The sequence below is a fragment of the Trachinotus anak genome, unplaced genomic scaffold (assembly GCF_046630095.1).
Source record: "Trachinotus anak isolate AG129_WGS33_773 ecotype Australia unplaced genomic scaffold, CSIRO_AGI_Tana_v1 ptg000032l, whole genome shotgun sequence".
Classification (NCBI taxonomy): domain Eukaryota; kingdom Metazoa; phylum Chordata; class Actinopteri; order Carangiformes; family Carangidae; genus Trachinotus; species Trachinotus anak.
This window is the reverse complement of record NW_027273883.1, coordinates 97,049-115,445: the sequence shown is the minus strand read 5'-3', so window position 1 is coordinate 115,445 and position 18,397 is coordinate 97,049. Positions and strand designations below refer to the sequence as shown.

General features: G+C 43.8%; 3 protein-coding genes across 5 annotated transcripts; 1 reads left to right on the top strand and 2 right to left on the bottom strand.

Moving 5' to 3' along the window:
- Positions 1-2: 2 nt before the first annotated feature.
- Positions 3-5,974, bottom strand: decr1 (2,4-dienoyl CoA reductase 1, mitochondrial). Its single transcript, XM_071468800.1, has 11 exons — positions 5,729-5,974; positions 5,008-5,088; positions 3,662-3,858; positions 2,905-2,962; positions 2,744-2,830; positions 2,431-2,578; positions 1,449-1,548; positions 1,233-1,305; positions 995-1,141; positions 850-912; positions 3-359 (listed from the first exon to the last, which is right to left on the bottom strand). Exons 1-11 carry the CDS (start codon positions 5,957-5,959, stop codon positions 300-302), a joined length of 1,245 nt encoding a protein of 414 aa, XP_071324901.1. The 5' UTR covers positions 5,960-5,974; the 3' UTR covers positions 3-299.
- A 1,057-nt stretch (positions 5,975-7,031) lies between these two features.
- LOC139612805 (phosphomevalonate kinase-like) lies at positions 7,032-10,471 on the top strand. The gene is made up of 5 exons (XM_071468816.1): positions 7,032-7,386; positions 8,616-8,679; positions 8,780-8,932; positions 9,089-9,218; positions 9,832-10,471. Exons 1-5 carry the CDS (start codon positions 7,292-7,294, stop codon positions 9,987-9,989), a joined length of 600 nt encoding a protein of 199 aa, XP_071324917.1. The 5' UTR covers positions 7,032-7,291; the 3' UTR covers positions 9,990-10,471.
- A 282-nt stretch (positions 10,472-10,753) lies between these two features.
- Positions 10,754-17,831, bottom strand: LOC139612802 (tropomyosin alpha-3 chain-like). 3 transcript variants are annotated; one of them, XM_071468811.1, is made up of 9 exons: positions 17,518-17,831; positions 16,984-17,133; positions 15,727-15,860; positions 15,430-15,547; positions 15,255-15,325; positions 13,699-13,774; positions 13,014-13,076; positions 12,762-12,831; positions 10,754-11,886 (listed from the first exon to the last, which is right to left on the bottom strand). In XM_071468811.1, exons 2-9 carry the CDS (start codon positions 17,116-17,118, stop codon positions 11,804-11,806), a joined length of 750 nt encoding a protein of 249 aa, XP_071324912.1. In that variant the 5' UTR covers positions 17,119-17,133; positions 17,518-17,831; the 3' UTR covers positions 10,754-11,803. The 3 variants fall into 3 exon arrangements, with proteins under 3 accessions (XP_071324912.1, XP_071324911.1, XP_071324910.1); XM_071468810.1 differs by lacking the exon at positions 13,699-13,774 and adding an exon at positions 13,351-13,426 and having other exon boundaries at positions 16,984-17,130; positions 17,518-17,830; XM_071468809.1 differs by lacking the exon at positions 13,699-13,774 and adding an exon at positions 13,351-13,426 and having other exon boundaries at positions 17,518-17,828.
- Between the last annotated feature and the right edge of the window lie 566 nt (positions 17,832-18,397).

Genomic DNA, 18,397 nt, shown 5'->3' with positions numbered 1-18,397 from the left:
TCTGAAGATTTAACTTCTCTGTTTTATTATCCAATGACAACAAACATGTTTGTGTTTACACTGAGCATGTGCAGTCACATGACATCCCCATCAGCTACAAGCTAACAAGCTATAAGTGATTCCTGTTAGTGAGGTAGCTGATCAGCTGACTGATCAGTCATCCAGGAATATGTCAAAACTATCAACTCAGATGTCAGTCACTCTCATCATGATGACACCAGCAAATGGATGTGTCCCACAGTCTCCATGGTAACATCACTGTTATCTGATTGGTTGCTGTGGTTGATTGAGGAGTGCTTTTATGATCCTTTAGTGCTTCTGATCATCGCCTCCATAATCTTCCACTGATCTGGAGTCACCTGAGACACAGACACATTGTTTTATTTCATTAATCATCATTATGATTACTACTGTCTGTAGCATCAACAGCTTTAACATCTCTCATGTTTCTGTTCAGTCTCAATAATCAAAAGTCTTTGATAGTCAAAGAGAAAACAAGTTGGTTTCCACCACTGAATATTAACAAATTCAGAAGCAGACTCTAAACCCAGAGAACCGTGTCACCTGTCTGATGTCTGACCACCTGAGTGGAAATAAATGTAAATTTAGTGTTTTCTAGGCTTATCCACCACTCAGTTTTACAGCGTGAACCACAGTAACACACACTCACATACAGTCGAACACTGATGGAGCAGCCATCAGACATAAGTGGAGGAGGTGGGGATCGAACCACCGACCTTCTGATTAGTGGACAACCTGCTGTACTTCCTGAGCCACAGCCAACTCCACCTAATTGATTCACTTCTTCAACCAATGTTTCTGAGGGAAACGTGTCAGTTTGACACTCACCCTGCGCAGCTCGTTGAACTCGCCTGCCATCGACACATACTCTCCTCCATCGAACCGAACAACCTGAACAAAAACACACAGACATTTAGTAAACTCTGATCCACAACCAGCATAAACCCTGGTCTTAAGATCAGTCTAAACTCACAGCTCCAGACATCCAGGTGGCATAGTCGCTGCTCATGTATGCTGCCAGGTTTGCGATCTCTGATGGTTTTCCAAGTCGACCTGTTGGGATCCGACCAATCATTGCCTTCTCAAATGCTCCTGTTGGGTCCAAACGGCTGAATGCCCCCTAAACACGACAAACAACAACAAGCAGCAGGTAAACAACAAATAAAGAAACATGTAAACAATGACTTCAGGTGGGGTCAGGTGGGCTGTACCTTTGTTCTGATTGGTCCAGGCTGGATGATGTTGAACCTGTGGCCATAGCGTCCCCACTCTGCAGCCAGAGACCTGACACACACAACAGTGACAGTATTACAATGGCAACCACCCATCAGGAATGATCAGCATCACACTGATGTCATCTGTATTCAGTACTTTCTCTCTGCTCATGTTGTGAGCTGTAAAGGAGAAAGGTCAAAGGTCAGACTGACTTGTAAAGCGCCTCAACACCAGCCTTCGCTGATGCACTTGGGACCACGAAACCAGAGCCGGACTCAGCATAGATGGTGGTGATGGCCAGGAAGGAAGCACCTGAATGACAACAAATGTGAGGTGTTGAATAATTTTCTAAAAACTCTCTATGCCTTGTGTGAGGGTTAGGGTTAGGGTTAGTGCATATTCTATTTTTGATAAAATTTTCTTTTAGGTTATTTAAATTCTAAATTTATTAAAGTCTATACAAACATCAATGTATATGTAAGGTTATGCTACTTTTATTTGTTGTAAAGTGTACAGGTGACAGGTGATTATGCTGAGAAATCGGCTGACTTTGTATCAATATAAGTTTTTGACTATGTGAAATGTAACAGATTTTGAAGAACATCACATTAATAATGGACCAGGTTGAGATGTCAAATTGAATCACCTGCCATGACGTTGGTAGATGGAAAACCCTAGTTCAAGTTTCCTGCCTCAGTGTGAGTACATTAGGTTTTCACAAAAAGGTTGGATTAATTCAGTGGAACATGAGTCAAAACAAGATACTCTGCAGACCAAATGTCCCAGGATGTTGGAGTACAGTAAAACAGCCACAACACCCCAGATAAATGGAAAGAAACTCACAGTTCACCTGGAACATCTTTGGTCTCATAGGTCTTTTATTGCAGGTTTAAATTTCTAGATCTGTTTACTCAATTCTAAAGGAAAATTAAATCCAACAGAAATGTTGTTCAACTGAAAGCAGAGTCATCTTCAGCCAAGGTTGTAGAAAAGACTCAGAGCAACTGAATGAACACAGAGTCATAAATAATTCACTGAACTGATGCTGGACATTAATCCGTTCTCATTCTCCTGGACATCAGCACAGTGTTCGATACCACCAACCCTACGACAGGTTTTCCCTGTGGGGTGCCCCAAGGCTCAGTGCCTGGTCCAGTCCTCGACTCCATTTCTGATTCTGGATCTATCTCTGACCTTTCTGATTCTGGATCAGTCTCTTGCCCAGCTCCAGAGTAACAAAGGCTGTCCCGTTCAGGACGATGTCAGTGATGCTCTTCCAGCCGTTCGGCGACAGATGTTCTGACGGACAGACAAAGTTTCCTGCTGCGTTGTTGATGATCACCTGCACCAATCAGGATACACCACACTGTGATGTCATACTTTTTCTGTTAGTTTATGACATCACATTTTAGTTTAATTCACCTTATATTATGACATCATACTTCACCTCTGTGTGTGTGTGTGTGTATGTGTGTGTGTGTGTGTGTGTGTATGTGTGTGTTGTTACATCAGGAAGTCCTGTCAGACTCTCGATCTGGTCGACACAGTGAGAGACAGCCTGAGGATCTCTGACATCACACTGAACCACGTGGACCTGAAAACAGAGAGGGGTGCAGGGTTCAGACCAGGTCAGACTAGTTCAGACCCGTCCAGGTTCTGGTCTGTCACCTTGTTTCCAGTCTGGCTGGTGATCTCCTTGGCCGTCTGCTGCAGAACGTCCAACTTCCTGAATAACAGACACAAACATGTTGGTCAGGATTTTACTTTTGATCAAAGATCAATGAGTTCAGGCAGACTTTCTGTTTACAGGTCAATGTGAATGTCAACACAACTGTTAACTAACTAACTAACTAACTGAACAGGGTCTGAAGCTAAAGGAGAACATGCTCACACAGTGAAGAGGGGAACCTGATCCACAGACTGAACTTGAAGCAAAAGACTGAACCTGGGGGCGGCCCGGTAGTCGAGTGGTTAGGGCGCATACCATTTGGGCGCAAAGACGCTCTTAGCAGGCGGGCACCGGTTCGACTCCCGATCAGTCCGACTCTTTCCTGCATGTCATTCCCCTCTCTCTACCCCTCTCTACCCCTCTCTACCTCTCTACCCCCTTTCCTGTCAGTCTCCACTGAACTATAATAAAGGCATAAAAGCCCAAAAAATAATAACTTTAAAAAAAAAATGACTGAACCTGAAACTGAACCACAGACTGAACCTGATCCACAGACTGAACCTGAACAAAAAGACTGAACCCAAACCACAGAAGCAAAAGACTGAAGATCAGACTGAACCTGAGACTGATCCACAGACTGAACCTGAACAAAAAGACTGAACCTGAACCTGAACCAAAAGAATGAATCACAGACCGAACCTGAACCTCAGACTGAACTTGATCCACAGACTGAACCTCGGTCATGTGACTTCTGACCTGCTTGCGATGACACACTGAGCTCCCAGCTGTGACAGGGTGGTGGTCATGGCTCGGCCCAGTCCCGTCCCCCCTCCTGTGATGAAGGCCACTCTGTTGTTGAAAGTTCCTGTTGGCAGCATGACGCCTTCAACTGGGGGGAAGAACCCAGACTGAAGAGAACCCGACTGAGGAACCGCTGTGCAGTGGAACCATGACTGGAACAGAGGAAGAACATTTCAGGATTCGTCAGGATCTTCACTCGTTACCTTAACCTTGAAGTGAATTTCTTTCAACATATTGGAAAACTGGAGTCAGACAATGTTACAGTCCCACCTGGTGAACAGGGGGGAGAACTACACCTGACACCTGCAAAACATCGTTTGGTACAGCTGCAAAACACATGTATCAGATTGATGTTCAGTGATGATTCATCATCATTCACCTGTTCACCTGTTCATCGTTCAAAGTGAAGTAGAAGAAGCTGAGATCTTTTTTTTCCCTCACTTTAAATGATTAATTATCATAATCGTTGCTAATTCATTTTCTATCAATCGATTAATTGATTCAGCTCCGATCACACTAATACTGATATTCAACAGAAACATCTAAAGATGATTTGTGATTCTAAGACACCTGCAGACAAACAGGACTCACCTGTTGTTTACTGTGGTGTCACAACTGTTATTTTAGACACTGTAGTGATTCATTACATGGACTGAAGAACAGTGAAGCAATAAAAACAGTAGAAACCTGTAAAGCCTTAAATATTTTTCTTTGTTATTTGTTTCATTATCTTTACTTATGTTGTGTTTATTTCACTTTATTGTATTTTATGTATTGTCCATATCATTCTCCTGTGTCTTATTTCAGAAGTTTTATTGATTGTTTGCTCCATTTTCAAAGTTTAACAGTTTTAATAAGATGAATTTGAAAACGTTTTGAACAATAGAGTAAAAAATGTTTAATGCTGAGAGTACTTTTACTGCAGAAATAAAGAAGTACTCAGACCTTTTACTGAGTAAAAGTTAATCTGATAAATGATCAGCCGCTTCGATCCTGATGATCAATAAATCCTTGTACACACTGAGCGGCGGTGTATGCCTGTGTACGTGAAGACGCTTACGTAAGGGAAGTAGGTGAAAGGTCAAACTACAGTAAGGCTCCATTTTTATTCATCTATTACATGAGATTTAATAAGTTTCAATAAAGGACAAAAAATGACCAATAACTTTCAACATCAGACGTTCTGACTGATTATTGATCACTGACTGCTTGTCTGTGACGTCACTGTCTATAGATTATAAGACTTTTTTTTTTTTTTTATATGTTTAATTAGTGTTTTTCATTGTAGTTTCGTGTCTCACCCTGTGAAGTGAAGTTCTCACTGCTCTGAAAAGCGCCTCTCCTCTAGGAAACACCGCCATGTTGTTGAAGACCTGCTGACCCTTGATCCGGATCATACCAACATGGAGTCGGTGTGGGGGCGAGGTAACAAAAAGTGGTTGACTTCGGTTTCAATATAATATAATATAATATAATATAATATAATATAATATAATATAATATAATATAATATAATATAATATAATATAATATAATATAATATAATATAACATAATATAATATAACATAATATAATATAATATGTAGAACACATAGTAGGAAACTGTCAATAATATATGAAAAAATATCAAAACAATCACAATATGGTATTTAAATTAACAAGTATGTGCAAGAATGTGTAAAGTCTTCGAAAATGTCTGCAAAAGTTCACGGTGTGCAATATTAACAATATTCACAATATTAAGAATATAACCAGTATGAACAATATTAACAGCATTAACAGTATTAATGTTCACACTATTAACAGTGTTAACAGTATCAACAGTATTAGTAATACAGAGTAATTTCAAGGGGAGTGAGAGTCAGTGACATTGGACTCTCTGGCCTGAGACCAGCTGCAGTTCGGAAAAAACAGATGTCAGGTTTTGGTCCTGATGGACCTGAGCCTCCTGTCAGGAGGGAGGGACTCAAAGGAGTGTGTGTCCAGGGTGGGAGGGGTCAGCTACAATCTTTACTGCTCACCTCAGAGTCCTGGACGTGTACGGGTCCTGGAGGTGTAAGGGTCCTAGAGGTGTACAGGCCCTGGAGGTCCTGGAGGCATACGGGTCCTGGAGGCGTATGGGTCCTGGAGGCGTATGGGTCCTGGAGGGATGGCAGATGATATGCTGCAGTCTGCTTAGGTCCTTGGTGGTGGCAGCAGGGTACAAGGTTGGTGATGGAGGAGGTGATGGAGGTATAGAAGTTAACCACCATGGTCTTTCAGAGGTTGATCCTCTCTGAAGGTCCACAGTGTCCACAGGGAGTAACACAGGGTGATAGAAGTGGGTGGGGCTGGGGTCCTCCTGAAGTCAATATTCAAGATTCCAGATTCATTTTATTTGTCATAGATCTTTGTGTACATACACACATAAAGAAAAATGTTAAAACTATTGTCCACCAGCCACTTGCAGTGCTATATTCATACTTAAAATAATACATACATAAAAACCAGTCCACCATCATCTTCACTGTCTTTAGATTGTTTTGCCTGCACCAGGTCACCAGACGGTCAGTCTCCCACCTTTACAGACTCCATCAGAGAAGACTCCTGTGAGGGTGGTGTCGTCTCCATGGAGACAGACTGACGTCTGGAGGAGAGCAGAGGAAGAAGGACACTGGGGGGATCTGGTGGTCTCACAGTCAGAGACATGTTTCCCCAGCTTCATGTGTTGCCCCCTGTCAGACAGGAAGACAGTGGTGTGTCATCCAGGTACTCATGGGAAATGCAGTTCACAGCTGTGTTTGTTAGATACACGTGAAGCTCCACACACCTTCCCACCCACTTGAATGAGAAAGTGTCCAATCCTTTGACTGGTCCTGTTTTCTGCTTTCACTGCTCTTTCAAGGTCAAATTGTTTTAGATGCAACATGAAAGATGTAAACGAAACACGAGGCAACATGAAAATAAACAGGATTTAAAGATGAAAAGAAAAATCTTATGAAACAGAATAAAACAGGTTAAACAGGAGAATAAAACATGAAGAATTTAATCTTCTCATTCTCTACCTCAGCTATTCCATAAAATAATCCTAATCTATGGTCAGTTCATTTATTTAAAACAAACTCACTTTTTCATCTACTTCACTTGATTTGACTGTGTTTTTGTTTGTTACTGTGACGACACAGGAAGTCACAGTTTTTATGTTTTTGGAAAATAAATACAGTCTTTTTAAGTTCTGATGAACAATGTTCACCCCCCCTTTCCCGAGCCGCAGTGGTTCAGTCCAGATTGTGACGATGATCACATGTTACCGTAATCTGTCAAATAAACCGCGACATTAGAAAACACCCGGCTTTATTTCTCGACTTCTGTCCACAAAGGAAATTCACAAGTAATGGGAACAGTAGCTGATCAGTTTTGTATCGATTATTGACCCAATTAATCCTAATGTCTGTCTGACAGGAGTTTTATTTTGAAGGGCTTCCTGTTTTCTCGCACAGTTACGGTACCGGTCCGGTGTGGTCCGACGGTCGGAACACGGAGCTGCTTGTGAAGTAGCAGCTAATCGATCAGCAGCAGTTACTGATAGAGACTATTGGTGAAAAATGGAAGACCGAGTTTCTGAACCCGGACTGATTCTGGTCTTCAGCGGGAAACGGAAGTCCGGAAAAGATTACGTGACGGCTCTGATTCAGGACCGGTAAATATTGATCTTTAACGTGTACTTATTAGTGTTTATTAACTTGGTTTTGATGTTTGTCTCTGATCAAATTAAAACACGTCTGATCGATAAATCACTAATACTGACCCGAGAGCAGCTGCAGCTCCACAGGATCCGGATCAGTGTTAAACCTCTGACAGTCAGAACCAGTCAGGATCCTAGGTGGTCCATGTTTCTCACCTGTTCACTTCAGAGAGTAACTCTGCCTTTTGTCCTGAATCAGCTGCCGTCTCACGTCAGTCCCGGACCTGGACTGGGCTGATGATGCTTTAATGACCGACCGTGCAGCCCGACGTCCTGTGCAGGGTTTGTTAGACCAGGTCCGCCCACCTGAACCTTCAGCCCTGAAACTTAATGCTTTTATCTGCTTTGATGTAAAACTTTCTTAAAGTCTAATGATTTAATGATTATCAATCACATGTTTGGTTCAGGACACAAATAATTAAAGATCCATGTTTTATCTGAAGTGTTGATCTCCATCAGAAGATATATTTGTAGTTTTAAGAACCAAAAACCATCTCAGTGTAGTTTTACATCTCCTCTCTCAGCTTCTCTCTGGAGCGCTAGTAACAACAGGTCAGTCAGCCAATCAGAGGAGAGGATCTGAGCCTGATCTGAGTGATGGAATAAAAATATAGCAAATTTCAGGCATTTTGAAGAAACCAAATCCTGCAAGGTTGGATGGTGGGTCCAGGTGGGCGGGGCTTGGGGCGTGGCTGAGGGCGGTGGCTGCTTTGTTGTGACATCACAAAGTTCCAGAAGTCCTGACGGCTGGTTTTAAGGCTCAGTTTCTGAATACAGGCTGTGTGCATTTCTCTGTGGACTGAGGCTTTGATACTTTCACAGTATTAATATAGAACCTAGACCTGCTTTATAATCACAAACACATGGACATCCACCTTTAGACTGTGTGGAGCTTTAATAATTTCTAGAACAGTGAAAACTAGGACGGGCCCAGAGGCCCGTCTGGTCCTGGGACCCCCTGATGCTCTGATCTGTCTTTATTTAGGGTCTGATGAAGTCATTCAGAGATCAGCATCAGCCACATGTGACTGAGCCACATAAACATTTCTTTATATAGTAACATGTGCTATGTGACCACAACATGAACTAAAACCAGATTTCATGGAGACCCTGTTTGGAGCAGGACCAGTGTTGGTACCTGAACCATGAGGCAATAAAACCTTCACCTGTTTCTTCTTCTGCAGTTTAGGCCCTGACATGTGCTGTGTCCTGCGTCTGTCTGGACCTCTCAAACAGCAATACGCACAGGTGAGACCTCCACCTACTGACACACACACAACACGTCACCCTGGTAATGTCACTTTGATTACATCACCATGGTTACTGCTGAGTCATGCTGGTTATACAGGAACACAGTCTGGACTTGGACCAGCTGCTGGGTTCTGGTCTTTATAAGGAGCAGTATCGGGCAGATATGATTCGCTGGGGAGAAACTCGACGACGAAATGACCCCGGATTCTTCTGTTGCCTAGCAACCAGAGGAGCATGGCAACCAGTCTGGGTAGGTCACTGCAAATTCTTCTTCTTCACCATCATCACCATCTTCTTTCTTCTTCTGGTCTCTTTGTTTGTCCTGCAGCCACTTTCACAGCAGTGCCACCACATCCTACTCTCTGAATAGTCAGGTGGTGAGTGATGCTCTGCTCTGATTGGTCAGGTGGTGAGTGATGCACGGAGGCTGTCTGACCTTCAGTGGTTCTGGTCGGAGTTTCCTCGACAGACTCGAAGTGTCAGAGTTCAAAGTTCAGAAGAAACCAGGAAACAAAGGGGGTGGAGCTTCACTGCAGGTAAGACTTGTGACCTGAACATTACAACCCAATCCCACTACCCCACCACCCCCGCCCCCGCCTCCTCAGACTCACAGACTCAGACTTTGAGGCTTGTTCCCTGTGAGTCCATGAGGTCTCTATAAAACCATCAGGTCCATAAGGTCTCATGATATTTCCTGAGGGAATTACCCAAAGTTCATAGCATTGTCACATTAAACAGCAGATTACCATGGTTACCAGGGGACCCAGGGAAGCTAAAACACAGTTAACAACTGTCATAAAACAGAAAAAACAATGAGATAGAAGAGGATTTGTTTTAGTTCTTTGTCCTGTGATGATGATGATAATGATGATGATGAATTCAAATCTGATTTGATCAGATATTATCAAACATCACCGTAAAAATGTAAAATCAAGAGTCACAAACTGTCAACTGTAAACAATGTTTTGGTGTCGTCATGGTAACGTGATGTCACAAAGTGCTGTCCAGTTCCTCTTTATACCATTTTGAGCTCCTGCAGTGTCTCATACTCACTGACCAGGTGACATCAGTTAAGTCTGCGAAGGTTCAGGACCTGGTGGGGGACACTGGGACTGGACCTACTTGTCTGTTTACCTGTCTGTCTCTCAGGTGTGGATGATGCAGAGTCAGAATGTGGGTTGGACAGCGGGGTTGAATTTGATTGGATAATCACTAACGAGGCCGACGCCCCCTCATTAGACGAGCAGCTGCAGCCGATCCTGAAGCTGGCTAAGGAAGTGGCTTCATCATCAATCAGTGACAGCTGATCAGTTATGTTATTGATGAATGATGATCAGGTCTGAGCAGCTCATCACTGTTTTCTCTCTGACAATCAATAAAGTTTTTCTTTGTCAGCTCTAGAACATTTGATCAATAAATCAATAATCAGACTAGTCTGCAGCTCCATCACTCTCTCCTGGACTGCTCCACTGTAAACACTTACCTGAGCAGGTGTTTGTTTTCTGCTGACCTCATGTTGTTCTGAGCTGCAGTAATGAAGAGGAGAGTCATAGCTCCTGCTGCTGCCTTTGAGCAGCAGACTGTCTGCTGGTTCATCAGGACCATATATGAACAACAGACCAACAGTGCTGTTCTTTACAGAGCAAAGTGATGCTTGTACATGTTGTGTACCAACATGTAGTGATGTCAGTTAAACAAAACTTTACTGTAAAAAAAAAAAAGTCTCAGTAGAAAATGAGTGTGGAGGTTTGTTCTGTGAGCAACAGAAATAAAATGTTTGATGAAATTATCTAATATTGTGATTTATTGTTTTATTTTTAGCTCTGGGCAGAGCATAAATTGGTTTAAGTGATAACAGACATTTACAACGGTACTTCCATAGTTTTGAAATTCTGTTTCTATGGAAATATTTGCCGCTCTACGTTTATCTCACTACTGCAGGACAGATGATGTTTCACAAACCTAAACTGGCATGTAAGTGTAATGAACTGTGAACACATTAAATTCACCAGCAGTGACTTCACCTCAAGCTCCAAAAATCGCACTGAGTGAATAAAACCCCATGAGTCAGTTTGGATCTATAAACCAGTGACGGTGCTTTTATTTTATAAAATCCTGTCGTGATTTATTACAATGAGCTGCGACACAGGCACAGTGATGAAGTCAACGGCTTCCAGGTAAAAACATTTCAAAACTTTATTTATTCATGTCATCAGGTCAAAGGTCATCTGTGGAAAAAAAACTGGGGGTGTGTCTCTGACCTCTGATTGGCCCATGGTTTGCCCTATATGGCAGTGGAATGCCTTGCTGTGATTGGCATCTTAAACCACACCCCCCAGGAACAAAAATAAGTCATTGGCTAACAGGAAGTTGGCTCTAATCAGTCAATCATTAATTATAGTGGCAAAGAAAACTAATCAGTGTAACGACAAACCGTTAAGACAAACACTTAATTAGTTCTTAATTAGTTAATTAGTTGTTAACGAGGGAATGGTTGTAAGTCACTGTTAAACTCCCTTATAGACAAAAAATATTGAGCAGCTCCTCGTCTGGCCTCCCTCACATAACACTGAGGAGGAGGAGGGAGGGGGAGAAGACAGGATGGGGGTTGGCACTGTCAGTGGGTGAAGAGGGAGGAGAGATGAGGGGGAAGAGGAGGACCAGACAGAAGGAGGAAATTAAAGCGACACCCCAAATGTGATTTAAAGTTTCAGAGAAGGAATGTGTGAAAGCAGGACTCATTGGGTGGGTGGGTTGGGGGGGGGGGGGGGGGTGCTGCTGCACCATACCACCCTGCCACCTCCTTCACATCCAACAGGAGAGGAGGAGCAGTGGAAGAAAGGGAAGAGGAGGAATGTTTGGCCCACTAAGTTTCCTGATGTCCACCGAGCAGCCACCAGTAGGAGGTGAGGGAGGTGGGGGGGAGGAATGTTTTGACCACAGAGTTTAACACTCACCTCCTGAGCATCTACCAGGAGGAGGGGAGATGGAGGAGTAATAGGGTTCAGTATCAGGAGGTGTGATAGGAATGTTTTGGCCAAAGAGTTTCCTGACATCAAACTGTCAAGCTGCAGAGCTGGGGGTGGGGACTGGGGGGTGGGCAGGGTGGTGGTCGGGAGGTTCAGCAGGAGTTGAGCTCCTCCATGGTCTGATTCAGAGTGGCCTGAAGCTCCATATTAGCGTTTCTGGCTGAAGTCAGGGCGTCTGAAAAACAAAAAACAAATCAGTCCTGCCCTCCTAATCAATAAGTCCTGCCTACTAATCAATAAGTCCTTCCAACTAATCAATATGTCCTGCCCTACTAATTAATAAGTCCTGCCCACTAATCAATAAGCCCTGCCCTCCTAATCAATGAGTCCTTCCCACTAAGCAATATGTCCTTCCCTCCTAATCAATTGGTCCTGCCCTTCTAATCAATAAGTCCTGCCCACTAATCAATAAGTCCTTCCAACTAATCAATATGTCCTGCCCTACTAATCAATAAGTCCTGCCCACTAATCAATAAGTCCTTCCAACTAATCAATATGTCCTGCCCTTCTAATCAATAAGTCCTGCCTACTAAGCAATATGTCATTCCCTCCCAATCAATAGGTCCTGCCCTCCTAATCTACCAATCAATAAGTCCTGCCCTCCTAATCAATAAGTCCTGCCCTCCTAACCAATAAGTCCTGCCCTCCTAATCAATAAGCCCTGCCCTCCTAATCAATGAGTCCTTCCCACTAAGCAATATGTCCTTCCCTCCTAATCAATTGGTCCTGCCCTTCTAATCAATAAGTCCTGCCCACTAATCAATAAGTCCTTCCAACTAATCAATATGTCCTGCCCTACTAATCAATAAGTCCTGCCCACTAATCAATAAGTCCTTCCAACTAATCAATATGTCCTGCCCTTCTAATCAATAAGTCCTGCCTACTAAGCAATATGTCATTCCCTCCCAATCAATAGGTCCTGCCCTCCTAATCTACCAATCAATAAGTCCTGCCCTCCTAATCAATAAGTCCTGCCCTCCTAACCAATAAGTCCTGCCCTCCTAATCAATAAGTCCTGCCCTCCTAATCAATAAGTCCTGCCCTCCTCACCTTCCAGGTCATCAATGGTTTTCTCCAATTTGGCCACTGAACGCTCAGCAAACTCTGCTCTGGTCTCAGCCTGGAACACAGGTGAGACAGGAAGTCGTCAGGTCAGTTGGCAGAAAGTCACAGGTGAGAGACAGGAAGTCGGCAGGTCACAGGTGAGAGACAGGAAGTCGGCAGGTCACAGGTGAGAGACGGAGTTGGTAAGCCACAGGTGAGACAGGAAGTGTTTCAGTGACTCTGAAGATAAGGTCTCACCTCTTTGAGTTTGCTGCTCAGGTTCTTGATCTCCTCTTCATACCTGTCCTCCTTCTGAGAATACTGAGAGAGAAACAACAGCCAATCAGACAACCAGGTGCACATAAAACAGCCAATCAGGTGTGAGGACACGTCTGAATGTGTCACTCACACACATTTCAGGTGTCTGGGCTGAAGGGGGGCAGAGTCGATGTGGATTAAACCCTTCAGTCTGCAGTCTATCACATGACCATTTACCTGACGATCACCTAATCAGAGATCAAATTGTTGCTGCCATGACAACTGTCTGATGTTCACACTGCTATGAAGTTATTGGTTAAACACCTCCTCCTCCTACCTTCTCAGCCTGGGCCTCCAGAGACTTTGAACTAGTGAAGACAGTTTTCAGCTCCTCCTCCAACACTCGACTCTTACTGCAGGTCAAAGGTCACATCAAACAGAGGGCACAAGTCAGGGGTCATGTTTACTTATGTCTGTGGGTCTGCTGTCAGGTGTTTAGCTGCGTGTCAGATGTGTGTGCAGTGGGTCCACTGTAGTTGTGTGCGGCAGGTTAGGGTCATGCAGAGAGCAGCAGGAGGAGGAGGAGCTGAAGCAGCAGCTAAAGGTCAGAGGTCACTGGAGGTCGGACAGATGAGCTCCTCTAGTCTGATTGACAGCAGGTGGGAGGCTAGGTGACCCTCAGTACCTTGTCCTCAGAGGCCTGAAGGCTCTTCAGTGATTGGTCGAAACTCCTCAACTGCTCCTCCAACCTCCGAACCTTACTGATAGACAGGTAGGTGGATCAACAGGTAGATAGGTGGAGAGAGACAGGCAGACAAGTAGCAGGATGTAGGAAGCAGGACATGCAGTGGCATCAACATGGAGAGAAAGGAAGAAAAAGATGGATGCAGTAAGATTAGGGCGCTGTTAGTGACGCAGAGTGACATCATTCTGAGGTCATCAGATTACCTGTGCCATAGTAACCAGGTTACACAGGTAACTAGAGGTGACATGCAGCAGGTCAGTGATCTGATTTAGAAACATGATGGGTGGTTTGACTGAACTTATTCATCATTAACTCAAAGGTTCTTCACCACCTGTAGAAATCAATCATTTCTAATTAATTACAGTGACCTGCACATGAAGAGGATGATCAATCAACAATTATTAATTGATTTAATCAATAAGTTCTAGTTCTAACCCTGAAATCACACAGAAACATTTCTTAACAGTTTCTTTTTTTTCAATCAGGAAACTGAATTCAATGATTTTAAAGACCCTGATAAAATGTTTATCAATGATGTAAACTGAAGTTTGTTGTTATTCACTGACAGACGGTTACTGACGAGCTGCTGAAGCCTGAGCATCATTGTGACATCATCAGACTCCCATCTGAACATGGTCGCAGCCTCTTGTCTCTCTCTCTCTCCTGTCTGTCTCCCTGTGTCACTCTCTTCTGTCTCTCTCCTGTCTGTCTGCAGTATCAGAGCAGCAGCAGCTTCATGCTATAAGCAGCTGTTAGACATGCAGAGTGTGTTTGTGCACAGTGTGTGTTTGTGCACAGTGTGTGTGTTCCCCACTCAGTGGTCACTTCATTAGGAACACCTGTACAGTGTAGTGAGTCAGAGCTTCAGTTTGTATCATTGACCTGTCTGAAGTCGTTCATCTGCTGGTGCAGCAGAGGGCGCTATCTGAACCAGCCTGACCTATGACTGACCTACTGATCCCACAACTTCAAAGATGGCTGACATCACAGCTCCCAAAAGTGAAGCCACAACATCTCCATCGCCAGCACAAGATGACGGCGCTCATATCAGGATAGTTTGGCTTCACATTTGTACAGTGGGAGGAAGTGGAGACACATCATCCATCTGTACATTGTATTGATCAATCAGTAAATGAGCTGATCAATACGAATGGAGGACAATAGTGATCAAAATATCTGAGCGACAGTTCATCTGGACCTGATGGTAAAAGCCTCCATAAAGACAACGTCACCTGTACCACACTCAGGGCTCTGGTCACCTGATGAAGGCTGTCACCAGTGAGGTGGTCAGAGATGGTGACGTCATGTTTAGACCTGTTCCTAATATTCTGACCATAGGAAAAATCAACAGCAGGAAGCAATGTGAATCCACAGCTGATGATTTACCTGCATCACAGGTACAGGTGAGTCTGAAGCACAAGACACTGAGTGGATGTGTGTGTGTTTGTTATACACCTGTCAGCTGTGTTGTGTGTTTGTGTGTGTTTGTTGTAAACCTCTCAGACTGCTCAGCTCTGTCTTCAGCTCGTTCCAGTTCTCCTTCCACCATCACCAGTTTACGAGCCACCTGTCAATCAAACACATTAGATAAAAACAGATGGATGTTATAGATGGAGGAGGGATCACTGATGATGATGATGATGATGATGATGATCACAGGTTATATCTGACCTCCTCATATTTCCGGTCAGCCTCCTCAGCGATCTGTTTGGCCTCTCTCAGCTGAACCTCCAGCTGCTCCATCTTCTCCTCGTCTTTCAGAGCTCTGTTCTCTATCACCTTCATACCTCTGATTTTAGGGGTGGGGGGGCAGGTGGGCAGAGAGGTAGGCAGCAGTGTCAGTGCTGGGGCCATTTTCTATTGTGGATCATTTCTACACATTGACAGGACTGAGGAGACCTACCTTGGCCACAGTACTCAGGACTGTGTAGGAGTGTGTGGGGTGTAGAGTGTCAAGTGTGTTCTCACCTCTCACTCTCGTCAGCAACCTTCTCCACCTCATCCAGTTTGTGCAGAGCTGTAGCCAGTCTCTCTTGAGCTCGGTCCAGGTTCTCCTCACTGAGCTGCAGACGACGACCCAGAGACGTCACCTCTGCCTCAGCCTGCAAGACACACAGCAGGGAGCACAGGGCCTATGGTCAGCTTCACCTCTAATCGATCTAAAACAATCAATCAACCAGAAATCAATTCCATTTCATGTTTGTTTCTGTACAATTCTTGTACACAGTAACAATGACAGAATGTAGAATCCGGTCCTGCAGCACAGGGTTCCACAGCTCGTGGTTCTTTATCTGGCTGTTTGAATGAGTTTAATTTATTCACCTATGAGCAGCATATTTTAAATTCTGTCTCAGGAGACCACGTTCTGGGCTGCAGACAGAACCTGAAGCCTTCAGAGAAACAGCTGTACACAACTGAAAACATCTGCTCCTTGGATAAAATATTGAAGCAGAAGAGTTTCTGAGTCCAGGAACATCTGGGAGACAAACTCACAGCTGTTGGATGATGTTTGGTCAATAAACACAAAAACACCCAACAACTAAAACTGTCACAAGCTCATTTCAGCTCCACCTCTTTGACTGAGCCCTCTGATCCTGCCATGACGACAGTTTGTCCAAATGACGAAGACTGAGGCTGCTGGGAAGTGTGAGTTTCACTCTCTCACACACACACACACACACACACACACACACACACACACACACACACACACACACACTCACTCACTCACTCACTCACTCACTCAGCTCCTGCAGTTTGGCTAGTTCAGCTTCAGAGGGAGGAGTCTCATCCTCTGCTCCTGATTTGTTCAGATCAGTGATCAGACGTTTTAACATCAGCTGACTGATACGGACGCGTCTTATTCATCTGAGACCAAGATCAATACATCAATAGATCAATCTCAGTATCACCTTGAATGGTATCCTGCACACAGGGGGGTGGAGGGGTTCTGGGTTAGACAAGTTAAATTAACTGGACCTGCAGTGCCTGCAGTACTACCTCTTGCATAGTACTACAGAGTACTACAGACTCTCACCTACAACATACCAAACATTTTTCCTTCAACACCTGCAGGTATTTTTGGCATCTGACAAAACCTGATTAAAAAACAGAGAGAAAGAACTGAAGAACCTCAAAGAACCGCAGAGCAGACCGTTCTCCACCTGTACAGATGTATGCATCTCTTCTTTTACCTGTACAGGTGTGTGTTCTAAGTGTGTGTACCTCCTCTCTGCTCCTCTTCTCTTTCTCCACCTCCTTCTGCAGTCTCTCTGCACGCTCCTCAGCCTCCTCTGCCTGCTCCTGCAGAACTTTGATCTTCTTCTTCACGGCCTCGATGCTGTTCACTCCTCCACTCATCTTCTTCTTCTTCTACTGCACAATAAACAGCAGCAGGTACTTTATTTTATGTTTCATATATTCAGTAAATTAGTATCAGTGAAAAACTTTATTAGTGCCGGTGAGCACTAATGCTTCTGCAGCATTGTGTTTAAAATCTCTGTCTTTCTGTGAATATGGTTAGAAATCATTTTAATAAAGTATTTTACATATCTACGCCAAAATCACCTCGTCTGGGTAATGGGTTGTTGATCTGTCAGTTATTGATCAGTTATTAGTTCTGACGTGTGGCTGATCAGCAGTTAGCAAGTTAGCTCCTAATGCTAGCAGCGGACCACCGCCCTGTGAGCCTGTTAGCTTCCTAGGAAAGCCCAGAACTAGCAAAGACCAAGTGTGCTGTACCTATGTGGTCCTTCTTACCTGCCCGAGTTCTCTGAAGAAAACACACCTGCGGTTCGAGCCCGATTTCACCTGAACCCGTCACTTCCCGGTTAGCAGCAGGCTAGCTGTTAGCGGCTAACGGATCGGAGCTGCCGTCTCACTTTTTAAACTCAATAAAGTTTGACAAACGGTCTGAATAGTCTCACGGACTCTGGTTTCCGGGTGTGGGTGTTCTGAGAGTTCTGAGTGTTCTCGTCCTGGTCTCTCTCGGTCCTGATCCCGGACTTGGAGCTGATTTCTGGTGCTTCCTGATACAGCCAACTCCCAACTCAGGACCACACCCTCTTCCGGGTTAAGTTCCCTCCATAGGAAGTGACGAAAACATAGACCATTCCAAAATAAATGTAGTTTAAATCTGTCAAAGTAATTATTCTGAACGGTGGAAGAAATTAAAAAAAAAGTAGAAATACAACATAAAATGTAAAAACCAGTAAAACGATTGTGTCCATACTTGTACTCCAGTACAAGCATCAGCAACAAATGAAAGTGTTAAAAGTAAAAGTACTCACTGTAAGTGTTGTATCATCGCATCATTAGGAATTATTACTGGTATTAATGTGGATTCAGCGCTTCATGTGCTGTTGGGAACTTTAATCTGTAATAAACACATCATCGTTTATAAACGTATCATTTGTTTTTCTGTAAAATCTGAATCTGTAAATAACTTTAACTGTCAGGTAAATGTAGTGCAATAAAAATCTAAATGCAGAGGAGCAGAACAGGTATTGAAGTATTTGAGTAAATACTTTCCACCTGTGCTCACTTCCTCTGTGGGACCAACTACAACTGACAGGGTTTGACAGGGTTGAAAATATCAGGTGAAATGAAATGTGTGTGTCACCAGTTTCCACAGTCTCCA